Raw genomic sequence first — 17800 nt, 5'->3', positions numbered from 1 at the left:
TAATATGAAGGGGGACGCCCCCCCTGCTCCCCCCTGAAATCTACGCCCATGCAGTAACAGAGAAATTTGTTGTCCAGGTGTTACTTAAGAAGGTAGCCTTCAGATAAAATCACATTTACTGTTAAATAGTATGTAAGAGTGTCTTTTCGGTCACTTTCTCCACTTGTGCAAAATTGCAAACCTTTTAATAGTTTTTCCTCGTGAACTTATCAAACCTTATACACCCATTAAGACACAGGTATCAGCATGCTGCAATTGTTGCTGTTCCCCGATACATTCACTGGTGAGTTCTGATGTGAGGCGAAGCTGTGTGACCCAACAGGAGTTCAGTCAAGAATGAGGAAAGGCGTTCAAGTTGCGAAGTGAACGAGCCCACAAGGAAACACACAAGACTCGTGTCGAGTTGGCTCCGTTACTCTCCAGCCATGGGAACTTTTTTACACCGTCTGGTGATACTGTTTCTCCTTTTGTTGTCGGCATCAAACGTTTTCGGTAAGTATTGTTCTTTGGGTTACTTTTTTTTTTTTTCTTTTTAAGAAAATTCACCTGCTTGTGCGACCTGGGGGTACTTCCGCCCGACTTAAAGGAGCACTTTGAAGGTACCAACTGCTTGCTTATTTTCAGTATATGTGCTGATGATTATCAAAATAAAAAACATCATAAAACAAAGCAAAAATACAAAAAATAAATCAGATGTCCTGAATGGAGCGACGCTGTTGGTTGTAATAGCGCTGCTCCAGTGGAGCTTTCGCCTCTTTTCCTTATAAGGGAGTGAAAATAGTCGGGATGTGTTCCCGAAAGTGAGGAGTCCTCCACAGACCCTAGAGTCAAAAATAATTGTATTATTAGCAAATAGGGATGTGAAATGTATATGTTTGGTGTATGTTTGTGTTTTTACTCTTCCGTATTTGCTAAAAAACGAACAAACGAGATAAATACGTAAAACACTGTCAAACTGTCCTATAAAATATGCACAATTAGACTTACTTGGAAATGCTCAAGTAGTGTAACTAAAACACCATATACTGTTTGGTGCTTCTGTTTCTATGTGTATTTCAGGGGCCCTTGACTATGCCAGTTAATCAGAGGCAGTTATTTAGGAGTCAAATCATGTATATTTTTTATATATATTTTATCAGATTGCTAATCTTTACTCAGATCTAACACTCCACACAGGTATATCAACATTGGTGATTGTGTTCTTGTTTAACGTCAGTGAGCCACACCCATAGGCTATGATAGATAAGAAATGGAAAAGGGTTTGGAATTAATATTGGATTTACAGGGAATGATACATTTGGTGCAATTTGCCCACACAAATTTTGTAATGACTCAGAAAAACAATGTGGATTAGCATCATTAATGTTATGGGTACTGAGGCTTCAACATCCAGCACTGAAATGTTTGCGCAGTACTCTTGTGAAAAACTGTGACATCTGCGTTGGTGGTTGAAAACAGCTGCAGGGTACCTATAATTTTAAAAGAAGAAGTGTGGCCAGCAGTGCTTTCACTTTGTTGTCACTCTAAAATAAGTTTAAGAAAATGTGTGCAATGGTGGAATGTAACTTAGTATATTTACATAGGTACATTATTTATTATGCAACTTTGAAGTAGTTGTACCTTACTTTAGAATTGTATATTTCTACTCAACTACAGGTGAGAAGCACCGTGTCTTGTACAACACTAAAACTGATACCTTTACTTACTTGTTACTTTGCAGATTCAGGTTAATAATACAGAACACAATTAACAACTAGTTATGATGTATTACCGTACTATGGAAGCAAGTGACCTGGCAGCATATATAGTATGAAAATAAGCCCCACCTTAACCAGCTGCAACACTGAAGTAATGTACAAATTAATGCATTCGTATTATAACATATCAGAGTTATAATAATGAACATTCTGAAATAGGTCATTCTGCTTAATGAGTACTTTCCGTTTTGTTTTTTCTTTTAAGAACATAAATTGTAATGCTAATACTTTTGTACATTTACTTGAGTAACTAATTTTGTATTATATATCTGTATGTGTGATTTATCATAGGTTCCAATATCTGCACGTCACAAGGAGTATCCACTTGTCGACAATGCTTGGCTGTCCACCATAGCTGTGCATGGTGCTTTCAGCAGGTAAAAACATCAGACGCACACATATGCGCCGTGTCTGGTCGCGTCGCCCTGTGCAGCAAGTTACAACAGAAACCTTATTTCCCAACAGCATTCTTCTTCTTGTCATCCTCTGATGTTTGTTCTTTGACATGCTTATACACCGTAGCCTCTGAATTGTAAAGAAAATAAGAGTAAAGTAGGTGTTTGGCCTCAGGACTCCTGTTCAAAAAGGATATCTGAGCCTAAATCAGCATCATATAGCAAATGCAAAACTTAAAAAGCTTTTAATGCTATTTAATGTGACGATACTTAAAGGTCCCATACTATGCTTATTTTCTGGTTCATACTTGTGCTTCTGTTACTACTAGAGCATGTTTACAAGCTTTAATGTTCAAAAGACACATAATTTTTCTCACACTGTCTGCCTGAATATATTTGTATTTAACTTCTGTCCGAAACGCTCTGATTAAGTACCTGTCTCTTTAAGGCCCACCAATCCCAAAAAGCCTAGTCTGCTATGATTGGTCAGTGTTTGAGGGTTATCCACATCTGCACTCTGGGTGTGTCTGCACTGTCTTTTAGAGACATATACAGCTGCAGCCACATTTTGTTCAAAACCTACATGACACACCCCCTACAAACTGTGCCCATCAGCAGTACAAGATAAACCCACTAATACGACCGTTATTTCTACAGCACCACTTGTAGTGACTAAATGTAGTAATAATCCACTTAATCCATTGACTGTATTCATTATACATGAAAAAATTCACAATAGTTATACAGCACCTATACCTGCTTTGTTTAAAAAAAAAAAACAAAAAACAAGCAAATCTGACTTTTTACCATGTGGGACCTTTAATTCAGGAGTACGGGAAGGGGGGATCCAGCGCATCCCGCTGCGACCTGAAGCAGAATCTGCTGGATGGAGGATGCAACATGACAGCTATTGAGTTTCCCTCAAGCACTCTGGAAATTCAGGAGGACAAAGCCCTCAGCAACAAGGCCTCCGGGGCTGCTAATGATGTCACTCAGATAAAGCCTCAGAAACTCCATATGGTACTAAGACCAGGTACTTTAACTCTCAACCAGACACCCCCTATAAGACCAGATGCTAATGTCCTGATACGTCAGATCTTTAATAGACTGATTGCTATATTTTCATATCATCTAATATTTATTCTTATTCACTTTAAAGACACAAAAGGTTTATGGACATCAATTATACTCTCATTAAATCTCCCATGCACTCCTCACTGCGGCCCTCTGCTTTTCCCTCTCAGGAGATTCCAAGTATTTCACTGTGTCAGTGAAACAGGTGGAGGATTACCCAGTGGACCTCTACTATCTGATGGATCTTTCATATTCAATGGAGGATGACTTGGATCGCCTTCGCACCTTGGGTAATGAGCTTGCTGTGACCATGGGACGCACCACGAGCAACCTACACATGGGGTTTGGAGCCTTTGTGGACAAGACCATGTCCCCTTACATGTACATGTATCCCCCAGAGGCAGTGCAGAACCCTTGCTATGGGTAGGTGTGGAGGTTAATGTTGGTGTTACATTTGAGGAGGAGTTGAAGTGGAGATTTTTTAATATTCAGAGAAAGTCTGTCCAGATGTCCTTCACTGATTTCCTGTGCCCCATTTACCCATTCAATACATGCAGAATTGGTTTGAAATGCCTGGCTCAGTTTGGGTTCAAGCACGTGCTGACATTGACGGACAAGGTGGCTCGCTTCACTGAGGAGGTGGAGAAACAGCAGGTCTCCAGAAACAGAGATGCCCCAGAGGGTGGATTTGATGCTGTCATGCAGGCTGTGGTGTGCAAGGTGTGAAAATATAATCACCGACACTTACTCACTGATGTGCACAACGGAGTGTGTGCTTTCAAGCTCAAGTTCCTCATTCTTAACACGTGTACAAGAATTACAGAGAAGCAGTCTCTGGCAATGAAGATCTTAGGCCTCAGGCGTCCTTTGACAATGCTCATTAAAGGGATGCTTTGCTGATTTTCAACTGAATTTGTATCACAAGAATGTGGATAATGTTTAAGTTAACTATCGTAAACATCCATCTATCTTACCAGTGCCCAGATCTCTCTGCCTCCTTATCCACACGTCAGATTTGAGCTGGCTTTAGGCCTGTTGCTCGAACCATTGGTTGTTCTTCTGTATTTTTGTATGACTGCCACCAAGGACAGAAAAAATACAGAAAAAATCAAGGAATCGAGAGAGAGAGACCCGCCTCTCTCTCTCTCTTTCTCCAACTTGGACCAAACTTCGATCAAACTTTAAGCAGTGCTGATCACATAAATCAAGACTCTGTTATTGTATTGCTGATTTCTTGCCTAAAATATTTTCAGAAACATATTTTAGTGTACTGTTTGGCACCCAAATCTTCGCTGTATTGTTTAAACACAGGCAGAAAAACGTTTTACTATAATGAAGGTGGTGCAACTGCCATACCAGGTGGTGATTCAGTCTGTATAATATGTACACACACATAAGTCTTTCTTTCACTTGCCATACTGATTCCTGTTTTCATCATTAGGACAAGATTGGCTGGCGTCCAGGTGCCTCACACCTTTTGGTATTCACCACTGATGCCAAAACTCACATTGCTCTGGACGGACGTATAGCTGGTATTGTCCAGCCTAATGACGGACAGTGTCACCTTGATAGTGAAAATGTTTACAACAAAACTACTGTGTTGGTAAAGGCAAAAAATGAAGTTATTTAGTTTTGTTTTTTTTTTTTATTATTTTGGGGTTGCTTCCATTGAAGGCTTTCTTTTTCAATTTGCTTTCTGTATCTTCCAGGACTATCCCTCCTTGGCACTAATGACAGAGAAGATGTCTGAAAACAACATTAATTTAATTCTTGCTGTGACAAATGTTGTGTTGGATCTCTACATGGTAAAAACAAACTGCACTGCCTTTACCACAACATGAATTTAAATTATTGATATTAAACATGCAAAAACTATGTCATCGCCGCATCTGTCTACCCAGGGGTACAGTAAGCTCATTCCAGGCACAACTGTGGGAGAGCTGTCCCAGGACTCTGGGAATGTTATTAAGCTCATTGAGGATGCTTATGCGGTAAGGACAATAAGTGGAACATGAAGACTCATGTAATCTGTACTATATGTGAAAAAGTGTGATACGGTTTATCCTAATAACTTTGTGTTGATTAGAAAATCCGTTCTCAAGTGGAGCTAGAGGTACTGGGAGTCCCAGAAGAGTTGAGCCTCTCCTTCAATGCCAGTTGCCTCAATGATGAGATCATCACTGGAGTCAAAACCTGCTCTGGCCTCAAGATTGGAGACACCGTATGTATCTGTTTAGATGCTGACATTCACATCTGATATGTACACACACACATTGTCACAGAGGAATTTCCTCCTCTTCAGGTGTCATTCAACGTGGAGGCTCAGTTGCGTGGCTGCCCCAAAGAGAAGAGCCGTACGTTTACCATCAAACCTCGTGGCTTTAAGGATTCCCTGGAGGTCACGGTGGACTTTGCCTGTGGCTGCGACTGTGAAGCAAATTCCGAACCTGACAGCCCCCTCTGTAACAATGGCAATGGGACCTATGAGTGTGGCGCGTGTCAGTGTCACCCGGGTCGTCTGGGCCCACGCTGCGAGTGCGCCGCGGGGGACTACAGTCCATCTGATGACGTCAACTGCATTCAGAATCCAGGGGGTCCAATCTGCAGCGGGAGAGGCAACTGTTTCTGCGGACAGTGCTCCTGCCATGCAAATGAGTTTGGTCAGGTGTGGGGCCAATACTGCCAATGTGACGACTTCAACTGCTTGCGATTCAAAGGGGCGCTGTGCTCCGGTGAGTAGACGTACTTCTGTCTGTCATTATCAGTTTAAAGCCCTTGCCCCGTTCCAGGAATGGCCATGGCTGGAGCCATTATGTTTTTGGTTTGTCTATCCCATTCTCATGAAGGCAATATCTCAGGAATGTCTTGGGGGAATTTCTTTAAATTTGGCACAAACATCCACTTGAAGTCAAGAATTACATGTTTAGAATTTGGTGATCATGGTCACTGTGACTTTGACCCAACATTTTTTTGGTCATAACTAAAGAATTCATAGCCTAATCATGACGAAAACTTCCCACAATATGATAAAAAATGATGAAGTGATGCAAAGCAGGGGCGTCCAGCATGACACACCCCATTATTTTATATCACTGATTGCAGGAAAGAAGAAGTTGCCCGTCCCTTCCTTTCCCCTGCTCTGAGGCCCAGTCTGACCTCACTGAAAAGCCCTCTGGCTGTTGCCAGTCGCCCTTAGTCTGTAAACACCTCAGTCACTTCACAAAGTTATCTAATACTGAGCTTGACAAATCAAAAATGCACAGCCTTTTCAAAACTAATGTGCAATTATTATCACAGACTTTGTGTGCTTGTAAAGGACATGTAAATAATAGCATACTTGAGCTGCCGAGCATAAACAATAGTGCTTACAAATGACCAATCCTCTGTCAGGTCTCTAAACTTAATGTGTACTGAGTCTGGTTCATGTTCTTACTGCTCACAGCCATGCAACAGGATGTGCTATCACTCTCTCTTACAAGTCTGCACAGCTCAGTCCACAGTTACTCAATCACAGTGATGAAACTTTAATAGGCTCTGTCATTGGGTAATTTAATGTAACAGCAGTTTGGGCCTGTGATTGTAAGGGTAACGCTGAGCAATTGCCGAACAAGAAACTACTCTTTTATCTTAATGTACATTAAGCAGAGCAAACATTAGCTATGCATATTAGGTCTGATTGATTTTTAACATGCCTTTGCTTTTTTAAAAGGAGAACTCTTACAATTTGGGGTACAAACCATGTTTTGTGGCTCTGGAGAAGCATTGGCAAGTCCCAGGAATTAACCCTGGTGATGTCTCCTATTGGGTTTGGTGACTAAAAATGTTTAACTGGAACCCTGGGCGCTGTTTATTATGCTAATGTATCACCTTGCTTCCCTCATTTGTGTCTCTTCCTCAAGTCTTAGCTCCTCCTAGTGAGGATGTGAGAGACAGCTATGAGGAGGACTGGTAGACTCAGGGATGAAGTGATTAGATTTTGGTCGTCAAAGCTCAGTGTCAGTGTTACATTGCATCCTTTTTATTCTCGCAATAATTCACAAATGCCCTGGGGGAATTTCCCCGAAATTTGGCACAATTGTTCATTTGGACTCAAGAATGAACTGCCCAGAATACAGTGGTCGAAATTTACAGGTTAAGGTCATTGTGACTTTTTGTTCATGGCCAGTTCACATAAGTTCACATAAATGTCTAACAGGATATCATTATGAAATGCTGGCATTTTATTTAAAAAAATGCCATGACTCAGCTTCACTGTGACTTCATAATGCTCTGCAAAAACTTCTCTGGCCATTACTCAATGTGATAACTCAGGAGCAGAAAGGGAGACATTTGGTGAGACACTGAATGGGTGAAACTTATCTTGAAACTGTGCTGATTGTATAGATCGTCTGTCCTGTCGAGGGGACGATGTGTGTGAGGCATCCATGTTTTCATAGACATACATGTATACTGTAACTACAAGTTGACTGGTTCACTGAGGCTTCAACTAATTCTAGTCGAATCTGTCTCATGTGATACCACCAAATGTATGGAAGGACAATACTTAATTGATGGAATGCACTTTTATGAAAGAATCATGAGTTGAAAGGTCTGTACAGTTTCATAGCAATGGACTTTAATTTCCAGTAAATTGGACTAAAAGGGCAACAGTCAGGAAAAAGCTATAATTTGAAATGAAAATCTAGAATGGTATGTGTTTACAGTTCAAGTTTTAACATCCAAAACCAAACAAAGCATACTCTGGGCTTCTTGTGTGTGTGCACATTGACTTAAAGAGAAGATGAAGGGTGGTATGTGTTGAGAAGCTGGAATTTTACTGGAATATGACATATTTATATCAACAAGGAGGATTTGGGAGTCTTTCTCAAGGGAGGATATTAAGGCATTCAGTCATGACGCCCAGGGCTTGAGCGCAGACACTCACCCTACTTGCCCACCTACACAAACAAAGCCGTAGCTGGTGCAAGACAGTCCGCAGGGCTCAATTTGGGACCGCAGAGTTGTTGTGTCTCAGTAGATTCATGCCATTGTTGTCTTTAAAGAGCGAGCATCCCTCAGCCTCAGCTCAATTGAAGCAACTGCGACCCATAGCTCCAAGAAAGCTCCGTCTCTGTGAAATTCCCTGTGGCTGTGCATTTCTTCCACTGCCGAGGGGTTGTGGGACTGTTGCAGGGCCAGGCAGGGAGCAGGAGTCAGCAAGCACCGCCCAAGGGCCCGCAAATACGAAGGAAGAGAGAACAGGAAAGTTTGCATTCTTCTGCTGGCAATTTGCCCAACTTCCTCTCTCTCCAGTATTTCTGTGTCCCCGCTGCACACGATTCTGTTCACTCTCTTCTCTTAACAGTTATGTTTTACTGTTCTGTCTGTATCCCTGATTTTGTCCTTTTATCATAGCCCCCGTTTTAACCTTCTGTAAAGCCCAGGCGTGTGATTAATGGACAGGATTACTGTGCCGTCTCACAGAGAGAGTGGGATGATGTAAACCTTAAAACTTCCTTTTATGTGCATGAATCGATTTTACAACTAAGAAGAAAAGACAAGTACTCACTCTTGTCCAGTTTAAGGGAATACTTCACCCACAAAATGACTACTTTATCAGTTACTTACCCTTTGTTACCTTGAATTTATTTTAAAAAATGTTTTTTCTCACATGCCTCTACAGAAAACGGCAAACATTGATTTATTGATTGACTAAGGACCACGTTTAACAGCAATACCTCATCAAAATATAAGTTTGCAAACACTCAAACTACTCTACAATCCAAATCCCATTTATCCAGTCGTATATTGAGTACTTTCCAAACTTATTTATTTTTGCTTTAATAAAAACCTTAGTGTAGGAGTCTGGCTTTGAAGAGTTCAGTTAATAAGGTTTGTGGTCCCCAGTCAATCAAAAATGGCCTGTTTGCTGTTTTCCATGGAGGCATGTGAGAAAAACACATTTTTTTTCCGTGAATTCAAGGTAACACGGCATGATTAATTGATTTACAAATGGTCATTTTGAGGGTATTATGTGGCAAATATTCCTTTAAGCGCTGTACACTGCAAAAACATATTACAATGCGGTCTTGCTATGTTTAAAAAATGTCTTGTTTAAGAAGTTTCTCAGCAGTTCTCTGTTAATATCTTTTTGACTGAGCAAGAAAGATTACTCAACAATTACTTGTGGGACGGTTAATCATTAACCAATGACCCTGTCTGATCCCATCACAGCCATGACCACAATCTAAAAGAGAAGCCGTAGTTGACATGGCGGAGACTGGGGAATTGTTTCTTCGAGTTTACAACGGCGGATGATTTGTTTTGAGCTCTGGAATTAGAGACCCTTGGACTCTTTGTGATGTTTCATGACCAGTCATTCCCCACAGTCTGATCCAGCTGGGCTGTGACTCACTCACTTTGCTCTTAGTCATCCAATGCCAAGTCCTGTTTAGTTTCCTGCAAAGATCACTGAAGTCTCTGGGGCACTGCCTTTTGTTTCTGAGGTAGCTTAATCTCTCTCCGTATCTCTGAAATCCAGGGAGAAAAGCTCGCCTCCACATTCTGTCAGCCAACAGTTGCGTCACTGTAACGCTTTTGCCCTGAATGACCTGCCTCTCATGCTTTGTTCACTACAGTCGAGTCTGAGGACGTGTGTGTGTGTGTGTGTGTGTGTGTGTGTGTGTGTGTGTGTGTGTGTGTGTGTGTGTGTGTAATGAGATCAGGAATGATTAGTGTGTTCACTCAGAATGGAACATTTCCTGCCTTCCTCAGAATGGGGATGATTAAGAGATATGTATAATGCCCCTCACTGAGTACGATTAGATTTTAGAACAATTAGTTCCAAAGTTATTTTGTCACTCAGCAATTCAGCATTGTTTAAAAGAGATGTAAAGAGTCATTCAAAGACAAAAACAGTGGCACGCAAAGCCAGTCAATCAATCAATCAATCAATCAATCAATCAGTCGTGTTACGTCAACCAACTAATGAAAAAAAAGATGCAGCATTATAATTTTAAATGATAACAATCAACAACTAAGTATAAAAATAACACATTAGAAACACATCACATGGGACATTATTGATTACACTGTTCCACAAACACATCCACAGGTACACTTGTCAAAGTACATGAAAGCTCACTTGAGTGAAAAATGATTAAAAGCAGTAAAAACACTGAATGAAGCAGTTTCACTTAAAAACTATATATAATTGTTTCTCTGATGTTCTCATCGTGGAGTGGCTGCAGACTACTTTAGCCAATCCAGAAAAACAAATCCCCATCTTGAGCAAGCGCTTGGTTTGTCCATTCTGTTTTATTGTGGAAACATGGCGGTGTAGCATGACTACATCTCTGTAGACAAGGACCCACTCCCAATGTAGATATAGACGGCTCATTCTAAGGTAACGAAAACACAACGATCTTTTTTTTTTTCATGTGATTATACACTAAAGACAACATAGTTATTATTATTATATTCATTTTGTGACAATACACCCCCCTAAATGCTAAACACTGAACCTTTTAAAGATTTAATGAAAACCTCCAGAGCTGTCACAAATGTTTAGCTCTTCGAATCATTACTTGCGCTTTCTGCTGTGGAACTCCACTTTTTACGTCCATCATGAAATCAGTGTCATCGTTGATTTCTACTTATGTAATCATGAAAATATAGCATCTCCTCCGACGTGCAGCCTGGCCTTGCCTGGAAACTGAAACTTAGCGGCTGCTTAAAAAGCATTTTTTGCACTTGCCCTTTTGTCATTATCCCCCAATCTACCTTTCAAGTTAGGACCACTGAGTTGCCAAACCTTTTGGTTTTATTTTGTGGTAACAAAATAACGAAAATGCTCAGAGGAAGTACATCATAGTAAAGGTATACATTTTATTTAGGAACTGTGAAATAAAAAATGAAAGTTGACAGAAACATTAAAACTCAGAAACTACAGATACTCCCAAAAAATAAAGTACTTCAACAAAATATTATAACTTTGTTACATTACACTGCTACACTTGCCCAATTATGCAACATGTTACAGGTTGCAACAAACATACAGGTTAATAGGCAACAAAGGGAAACAAACACATTCTATTGATTTATAACACAAACACACACAACATGGTGATTTACTTTGAAATTGTGTAATTCATATTGTGCAGTTCTGTTTTTTTTCTGGCCGCACCCATATGACTGTTGTCACTGTTAAAGCATTAACCTCCTAATCTTTCTGAATTATTTCAGATCATGGGAAGTGTAACTGTGGCAGATGCCAGTGTGACGCTGGCTGGCAAGGAGAAAACTGCAACTGCTCCACGATCACAGAAACCTGCGCATCCAGCAACGGCCTGCAGTGCAGCGGCCGTGGTTACTGCCAGTGTGGGGTTTGTCATTGCACTGAGCCTGGCGCCTACGGAGATACCTGCGAGAAATGCCCCACCTGCCCTGATTCCTGCACCATAAAAACGTAATTATATTTCTTGTTTTAACAAACTAAAGAGAAGAGGGAATGGACAAAAAAAACAGGAAGTGTTAGTGTTTTGTAGTAGATACATTGAAACTTTATATTCTCAACAACACTGTGGTGAAGGATAGTCATGTTAATGCACAAAAATCACTTGATTATGTTTAGGAAACTATTGTGTGTGTTGGCTTAAAATACCAAACTAAACCATGTTTGGTGGCACAAAGGCTGCTGGAAAAGCCCACCCATGTTGGGCGGCTTAAACGTCACTGGGTAACACCACAATGTGTCAATAAAAGTGCCACAAACAGGTGTCTCATCAGGTGACCATCAACCTCCCTCCGATGGCGAAAGTCAGCCTGTGTGTTATGTCACTTATAATGTCTTCATGCTTTGCAGAAATGCATAATGCAAACATTTTTTCTGACAACTGGGCTGGTACCACAAATATATTTGCCGCAAAAAATGTAAATCTTGACAGTTTAGTGGAAAAGTAAAACTTTTGGACTTGTGGTGGCAGTAAAAGAATTAGGGGCTCATCAAAAAAAAAGATACAGTTCCTTTGAGAACCATAAATATCGACAACATTTTAAATTTATGGATATTCAGCCACTAGTTCAAAAAATACTGTATCCAGACAATGCAAGAGTTTAGGTAATTTTTTTTCGATTTACTGGAGGCAAAAGGTCAAGACCAACATTTGTGGACGTCATCCCCTGAGGACCATGAAAATGCCAAACTTCATTGAAAATTGTCCAGTGGCTGTTGAGATATCTTGCTCTGGACTTAAGTGTTGCGCTGATTGACCAATGGGATGATCACCTGACCAAATTAAAGTGAACAGCAGACTTTGCCATCCTTTGGTGCTGCCACCTGCAGGGAAAAAAATATCTTCAGGAAAGAATCGAAGACAAACTAAGCTGGCATCTGCAGTGGAAACAGCACTATACTCCCACATTCCAGGATGATAACAAACTGCTTCTACACACATTTTTTAACAAATTCAGGTGTGCTTTCATGTCGAGCAGAGAAAGGTCGAACTCCTCTCACAGCCACAACAGTCAGCAGATATCAATACATCAGTTTTATCTCAATGAAGCAATGTACTTTTGAATTGAACCATGGGCATCTAGTAAAGAGCAACAATAGTAAACACACTGTAAAAATGACATATTCAGTCTCTGTTTGCAGGAAGTGTGTTGAGTGTCAACACTTTAAGAGAGGACCACACAATGATGACAACAGCTGCGCTAGAGTCTGCAGAGATGAAATTCAAGAAGTGTCTGAACTGAGTGAGAACTTCTCCTTCTCTAACTATCTTACTACAAACTGTGATCTTAACCTGTTGTGGTGATGCTTACTGTTGTTTTCCTGCTGCTGATCAAATTAAGTATGCTCTTAAAAGTAGCTGGAGGGTTCATGTGTGTGTTTTGTCCAGAGTATATTATGCACTGATAAATATTCTTCTTTCTTCTACAGTTTTCCATCCTAAAAATGCAGTAAATTGCTCATACAAAGATGAGAATGACTGCATTGTGCACTTCCAATATTATGAAGATGAAAGTGGCAAATCCATTCTGTTTGTGGAAAAAGAGCCAGGTACTGTAAGACTTTGTGTGCATGAATGAGACATTTTAATTTAAGTACATTAGTACCTAAAGAGTGTAAAGTCTTAAATAAAACCTCATCCTGTGACTGGGAGGCTACAGTAAAAGGAGAACTGTGTAATTCCACTAATTTGTTATTTTGTACAGAGCGTGAACAAGTGCAAACCCAGACATGTTGTGATGATGCACTCAATCATTGCGCAATAGAGTGTCTGACAGTGGACCACAATGATTGCTAAACTTCACAATTAGGCTCCACAGCTTAACAAGAGAGAATTTGTTTTTTTTTCTCCCTCTGCTTCTCTTCCTGTCTCTCATCTCTCAGAGTGTCCTGAGGGTCCAGACATCTTGGTGGTGCTCTTGGCGGTGGCTGGAGCGATTCTGCTACTGGGCCTCATTGGCCTGCTCATCTGGAAGCTGCTGGTCACCATCCACGACCGCAGAGAGTTTGCCAGGTTTGAGGAGGAACGAGCCAAAGCCAAATGGGATACGGTGAGAACTAATTATAATTCAAACACTTAAAGCTTCTCATTCAGGGGTCAGTGGAGTACTACAAATACAGCAAAAGATTATGGCTGCCCTCTAAAGGGGAAATTCTAAACTGTACTTAAAAACAGTTGGATATCTGCATGGGACTGAATTAAACAGCATAACCTCTGTTTTCAATCCCCAGGCGAACAATCCTTTGTACAAAGGAGCCACCTCCACTTTCACCAACGTAGCATATCGAGGCAATTAACCATTGAACGCAATGAGGAAAAACTCAGGGGTCAACGACAGAGATGGAATGTAGCAGCAGGGAAACGGACGGGAGGAAGATTTGACACTGTAGCTGAAAAGTACTTAATGCTGTCAACAAAATGGTGTAAGAATTGTACATATTGTAAAAATAATTTTAAAGGTATACTGTGCAGGATTGCCAGTGTTTGAAAAATGCTAGCCAGAAAAGTAGTGAAAGTAAAAGCCAACTCCAAATTCACTCTCATATGGCGTTTTGCCTTGCTATATTTGTGTTTTTTTTCTGGCACTGTGTTTCTTGGATGCCTGCTGCTTACAGACCTGGTCACTACCTTTTACATGTACAGGCCCATTAATGTACCAAATACAAAAAATAAGAAAGGAATATACAGGCAGTGGGCAGAGTCTCTGTAGAAAAATACACCACCACACACTTCTCGTGTGTCATAAGTGACTGAGGGGGATTACTTCTGTATGAGTCTATACTTTGTTTTTAGGAAAAATCCTGCATAGTGTATCTTTAATGTCAGCTATTGGGCTTTCTGTTTTTTCATTATGTACGTGCAGTTAGAAAGGAATTTTTTAACATAAACATCTACACTGTCTGTTTACAGTAAGGGGAGCTGCTGCTGAAAGTCTGTCCCTTTTGTGGTCTGTTTAGGAAGCTCTTCCAATGCTGCAATATTTGTTGTTCAAGATTTTTTAGTCTGACTTTTTTAGTTTTGCTCATATTTTCAAAAAGAAATGGAACCATTGTGACCTAAAGGTAATAATTTGCTATAGAAAAAACATTAATGATTGAACTTTTTAAAGTCCTCTTCATTGTCTTCCACAATTTTTTATGTATTATTCACACCTAAGTTGCTTTTTTTTTAAAAAAATTGTAATTTCTTCTTTCGGGGCTTGGTTTTACTCAGTTGAAGGGGCAATTTCAAACAAATAGCAAAGTTTGTCAGTACTTCAAGTAAAATGTGTACTATAGAATTTTAATAAATTATAATTAAAACCCACATGAAGGGTTTTCATGTATTTGACTAATTCAGTGTGTTTCCAAGACAGACTTGTTGTAGTTATGATTTTGACAAGAATACAGCACTCTGCAGGGCTTCCCTTGACTGCTTAAAGGGGTAAGTCCCCTTAAAGGGACTGTTCAGTCCAAAATAAAAAATACATATTCTTCCTCTTACCTATAGTGTTCTTAATCTAGATTGTTTTGGTGTGAGTTGCAGAGTATTTGCGATATCAGCAGATATCTTAAATACTAGATGGCACTCGGCTTGTGGTACTCAAAGCCCCCAAAAACATATTTGAAAAACTTACCGGCAATGTCTCTTTAGAGATCATGACCTACTTGTTTAAAATAATCCACAGGCCTTGTTGTGAGCAGTTTCATGTCGGAACTATTTTCTGTCCACTGAACTACATCCGCCAACCGCACAGAAGGAAGCATGAATCTACAGCTAGCTCACCTAGCACCCCTGAGCTAGGACGCCATTAATGTTTACATTTTGCGTTGTCACAAGCCTCTCATCCACGAGTATATGCATGCTTCCTTCTGCACAGTAATTTGGTAGGTATGTGTGATTCGGTATAAAGAAAGTGGTTCTTACATGAAACTGCTCACCATGAGGTTTTGGGATTATCTTGAGTAACCAGGACAAGAGAGGACAGACACCTATACGAAAGATATCTCCAACACTCGGAAACTCACACCAAAACAATCTAGATTGATAAACAGCACTAGTGGTAAGAGAAAAAATATGGATTTTGGGGTGAACTGTCCCTTTAACTTGAGCCTCTAGGCTGACTTTGTTTACCGTGATGTTTGTGGATTATATTGTTTTTGAAATGTGTATCAGCAGTGGTACCTTTATTAACACTTTGACGTGGTCCTTTATCTCTGCACCATCACCTGTTTCTGTGTTTGTTGGTTTTTTTATTGTTCATTTTGTTTCCAAAATGTCATTGCTGAATTGTAAATAATTTCCATTTTCTACTGACCAGCACTATGTTACTCTGAAATTCCATGTTGTTTGTGTATATGAGCAGATTTTAATGCACATCAAATGATACTGGCCTTAATGCCATGTAATGTTGATAACAAACTAAGTCTTGCTGTTTTTTGACCTCCAGAAATGAGTATTTTGGTTGTACAGCTCTGATCCTCTCTGAGGACTTTGCCTGTAAGCTAATTGCATAGTTTTTATACTTTTTTTGTTTAGCACCAATTTTAAAGATGCTGGGTTTTTTTGTTTTAGTTTGTTACACAGAGGGAATGCACAAAGATTAATTATACCTGACTTTACCACTTCTTTTGTGAATCCTGACATTTGGTTTCCTTTCAACTATTGTTAAAGCTGCTTTTAGTATTTCGTACTAACAAGAGACTCACAGCACAAAGCCTAAAATACAAGATATTTGAGATTCATATTTCAGATCTGAAGCAACACATTTAAGAAAAAGCCACGTGACTCTTTCACTCTGCACTTTGGATTAACATTATGGTAAACGTCACTGATGGCCTGTGTGATCCCAGATTCGTGCAGACGCACATCAGCTCTTAGATTCAATAGAATAGAATGCCTTTATTATCACTGAACAGCTGTACAACAAAATTTAAGTGCAGCTCCTCACAGTGGTACCAAGGAAATAAATAAAACGATTAAAATAGAATAATAAAACCATCGACCCCACAACTACAAAACTGTAACAGCAATTCAGAGAAGTTCACCACAATGTGAGTGTTCTAATAATTTGAATGTCAGTGCACCAGGGCGAGCATTTCCTTTGACTACGCTCTACCACCACTTATCTACCAAGTCACAGAACATTTCCTGTTGCATCGAACACGTCATCAAACTAATTTTACTTGCCTGTTATTATGCATTTCTCTGATATTCAATCTGAAACACACTGACGTAAAACATTGCACTTCCCCTCACATCCCATAACGGATCCGTCACCACATCCTGTTCATACCAGCCTCATGAGTCCAGTTATCAGTGTGTGCTGTATCCAGTTGTTTTTCATTCATCTTGATGGCACTTCATTTCCTCTTGGAAATAAAAAGGTACATTTGTCATAGTTGTTTATATTAATGTCTCTATTAGTCGACTCTAGGTTAGAAGTAAAACTACAACTATGTGTTACTGATACCGCTTAGCTGATAAGTAATGGCTGTACGCTCTGTACACAGGCACACAAAAAGTGCAAGAAAATGGCTAATGTACAACAAAAGAACACTAAGTCTAGAGGGTAAAAAAAATCAATCCACAAATGTATAATGACAGCTTCAACTGTCAATTTTAATTTTATATATTATATATATTTTTTTAATATATTTTTGTACAAATTGCACAAGAGACACTTTTTGCTTTGCTGGTAAAACAACAACAACAACAATATGACTTTATAGCATGTTGCGTATGTATAGTGTACTGTAATTTATATATGATTTTATTTATATTTTATATAGTTAATGGGCTGGAGGGCCATAGCAAAGATAATCTTGACATATGTCTCCCTCTAGTGTATGAACAGTACACTGCTCAAATGCAGTCTTGTTTTGGTAATTTTATTGTCAAACAGTGTACAGAGCTGAATGATCAACTAATTATACCCATATAGTGTACATATCTCGTGATGCAGTATTTTCTTCAGCCAGTGAGAATGAAGTTAATTCTTTATTGTATATACAGGAAAGTGTTACAAAGTGAAACGCTTTTTTGCAGACCATTGTCAATTTTGTCACCAATTTTTTTTGTCTCATGGTCTAAGTATGACTTT

At 39.7% G+C, this 17800-nt stretch overlaps 1 protein-coding gene across 1 annotated transcript; it reads left to right on the top strand.

The window, feature by feature from the left end:
* The first annotated feature begins 219 nt into the window (after window positions 1-219).
* Window positions 220-17094, top strand: itgb3a (integrin beta 3a). Its single transcript, XM_042504131.2, has 15 exons — window positions 220-492; window positions 2049-2134; window positions 2981-3185; window positions 3397-3649; window positions 3784-3946; window positions 4668-4829; window positions 4936-5031; window positions 5128-5217; window positions 5313-5447; window positions 5529-5958; window positions 11450-11672; window positions 12861-12961; window positions 13149-13268; window positions 13602-13768; window positions 13950-17094. Exons 1-15 carry the CDS (start codon window positions 426-428, stop codon window positions 14013-14015), a joined length of 2364 nt encoding a protein of 787 aa, XP_042360065.2. The 5' UTR covers window positions 220-425; the 3' UTR covers window positions 14016-17094.
* Window positions 17095-17800: the final 706 nt, after the last annotated feature.

The sequence above is a fragment of the Plectropomus leopardus genome, chromosome 18 (genome assembly GCF_026936395.1).
Source record: "Plectropomus leopardus strain MGB_pleo_1.0 chromosome 18, ASM2693639v1, whole genome shotgun sequence".
In the NCBI taxonomy this organism is placed as follows: domain Eukaryota; kingdom Metazoa; phylum Chordata; class Actinopteri; order Perciformes; family Serranidae; genus Plectropomus; species Plectropomus leopardus.
The sequence above is the reverse complement of the archived record's forward strand: the minus strand, read 5'-3'. Positions and strand labels throughout refer to the sequence as shown.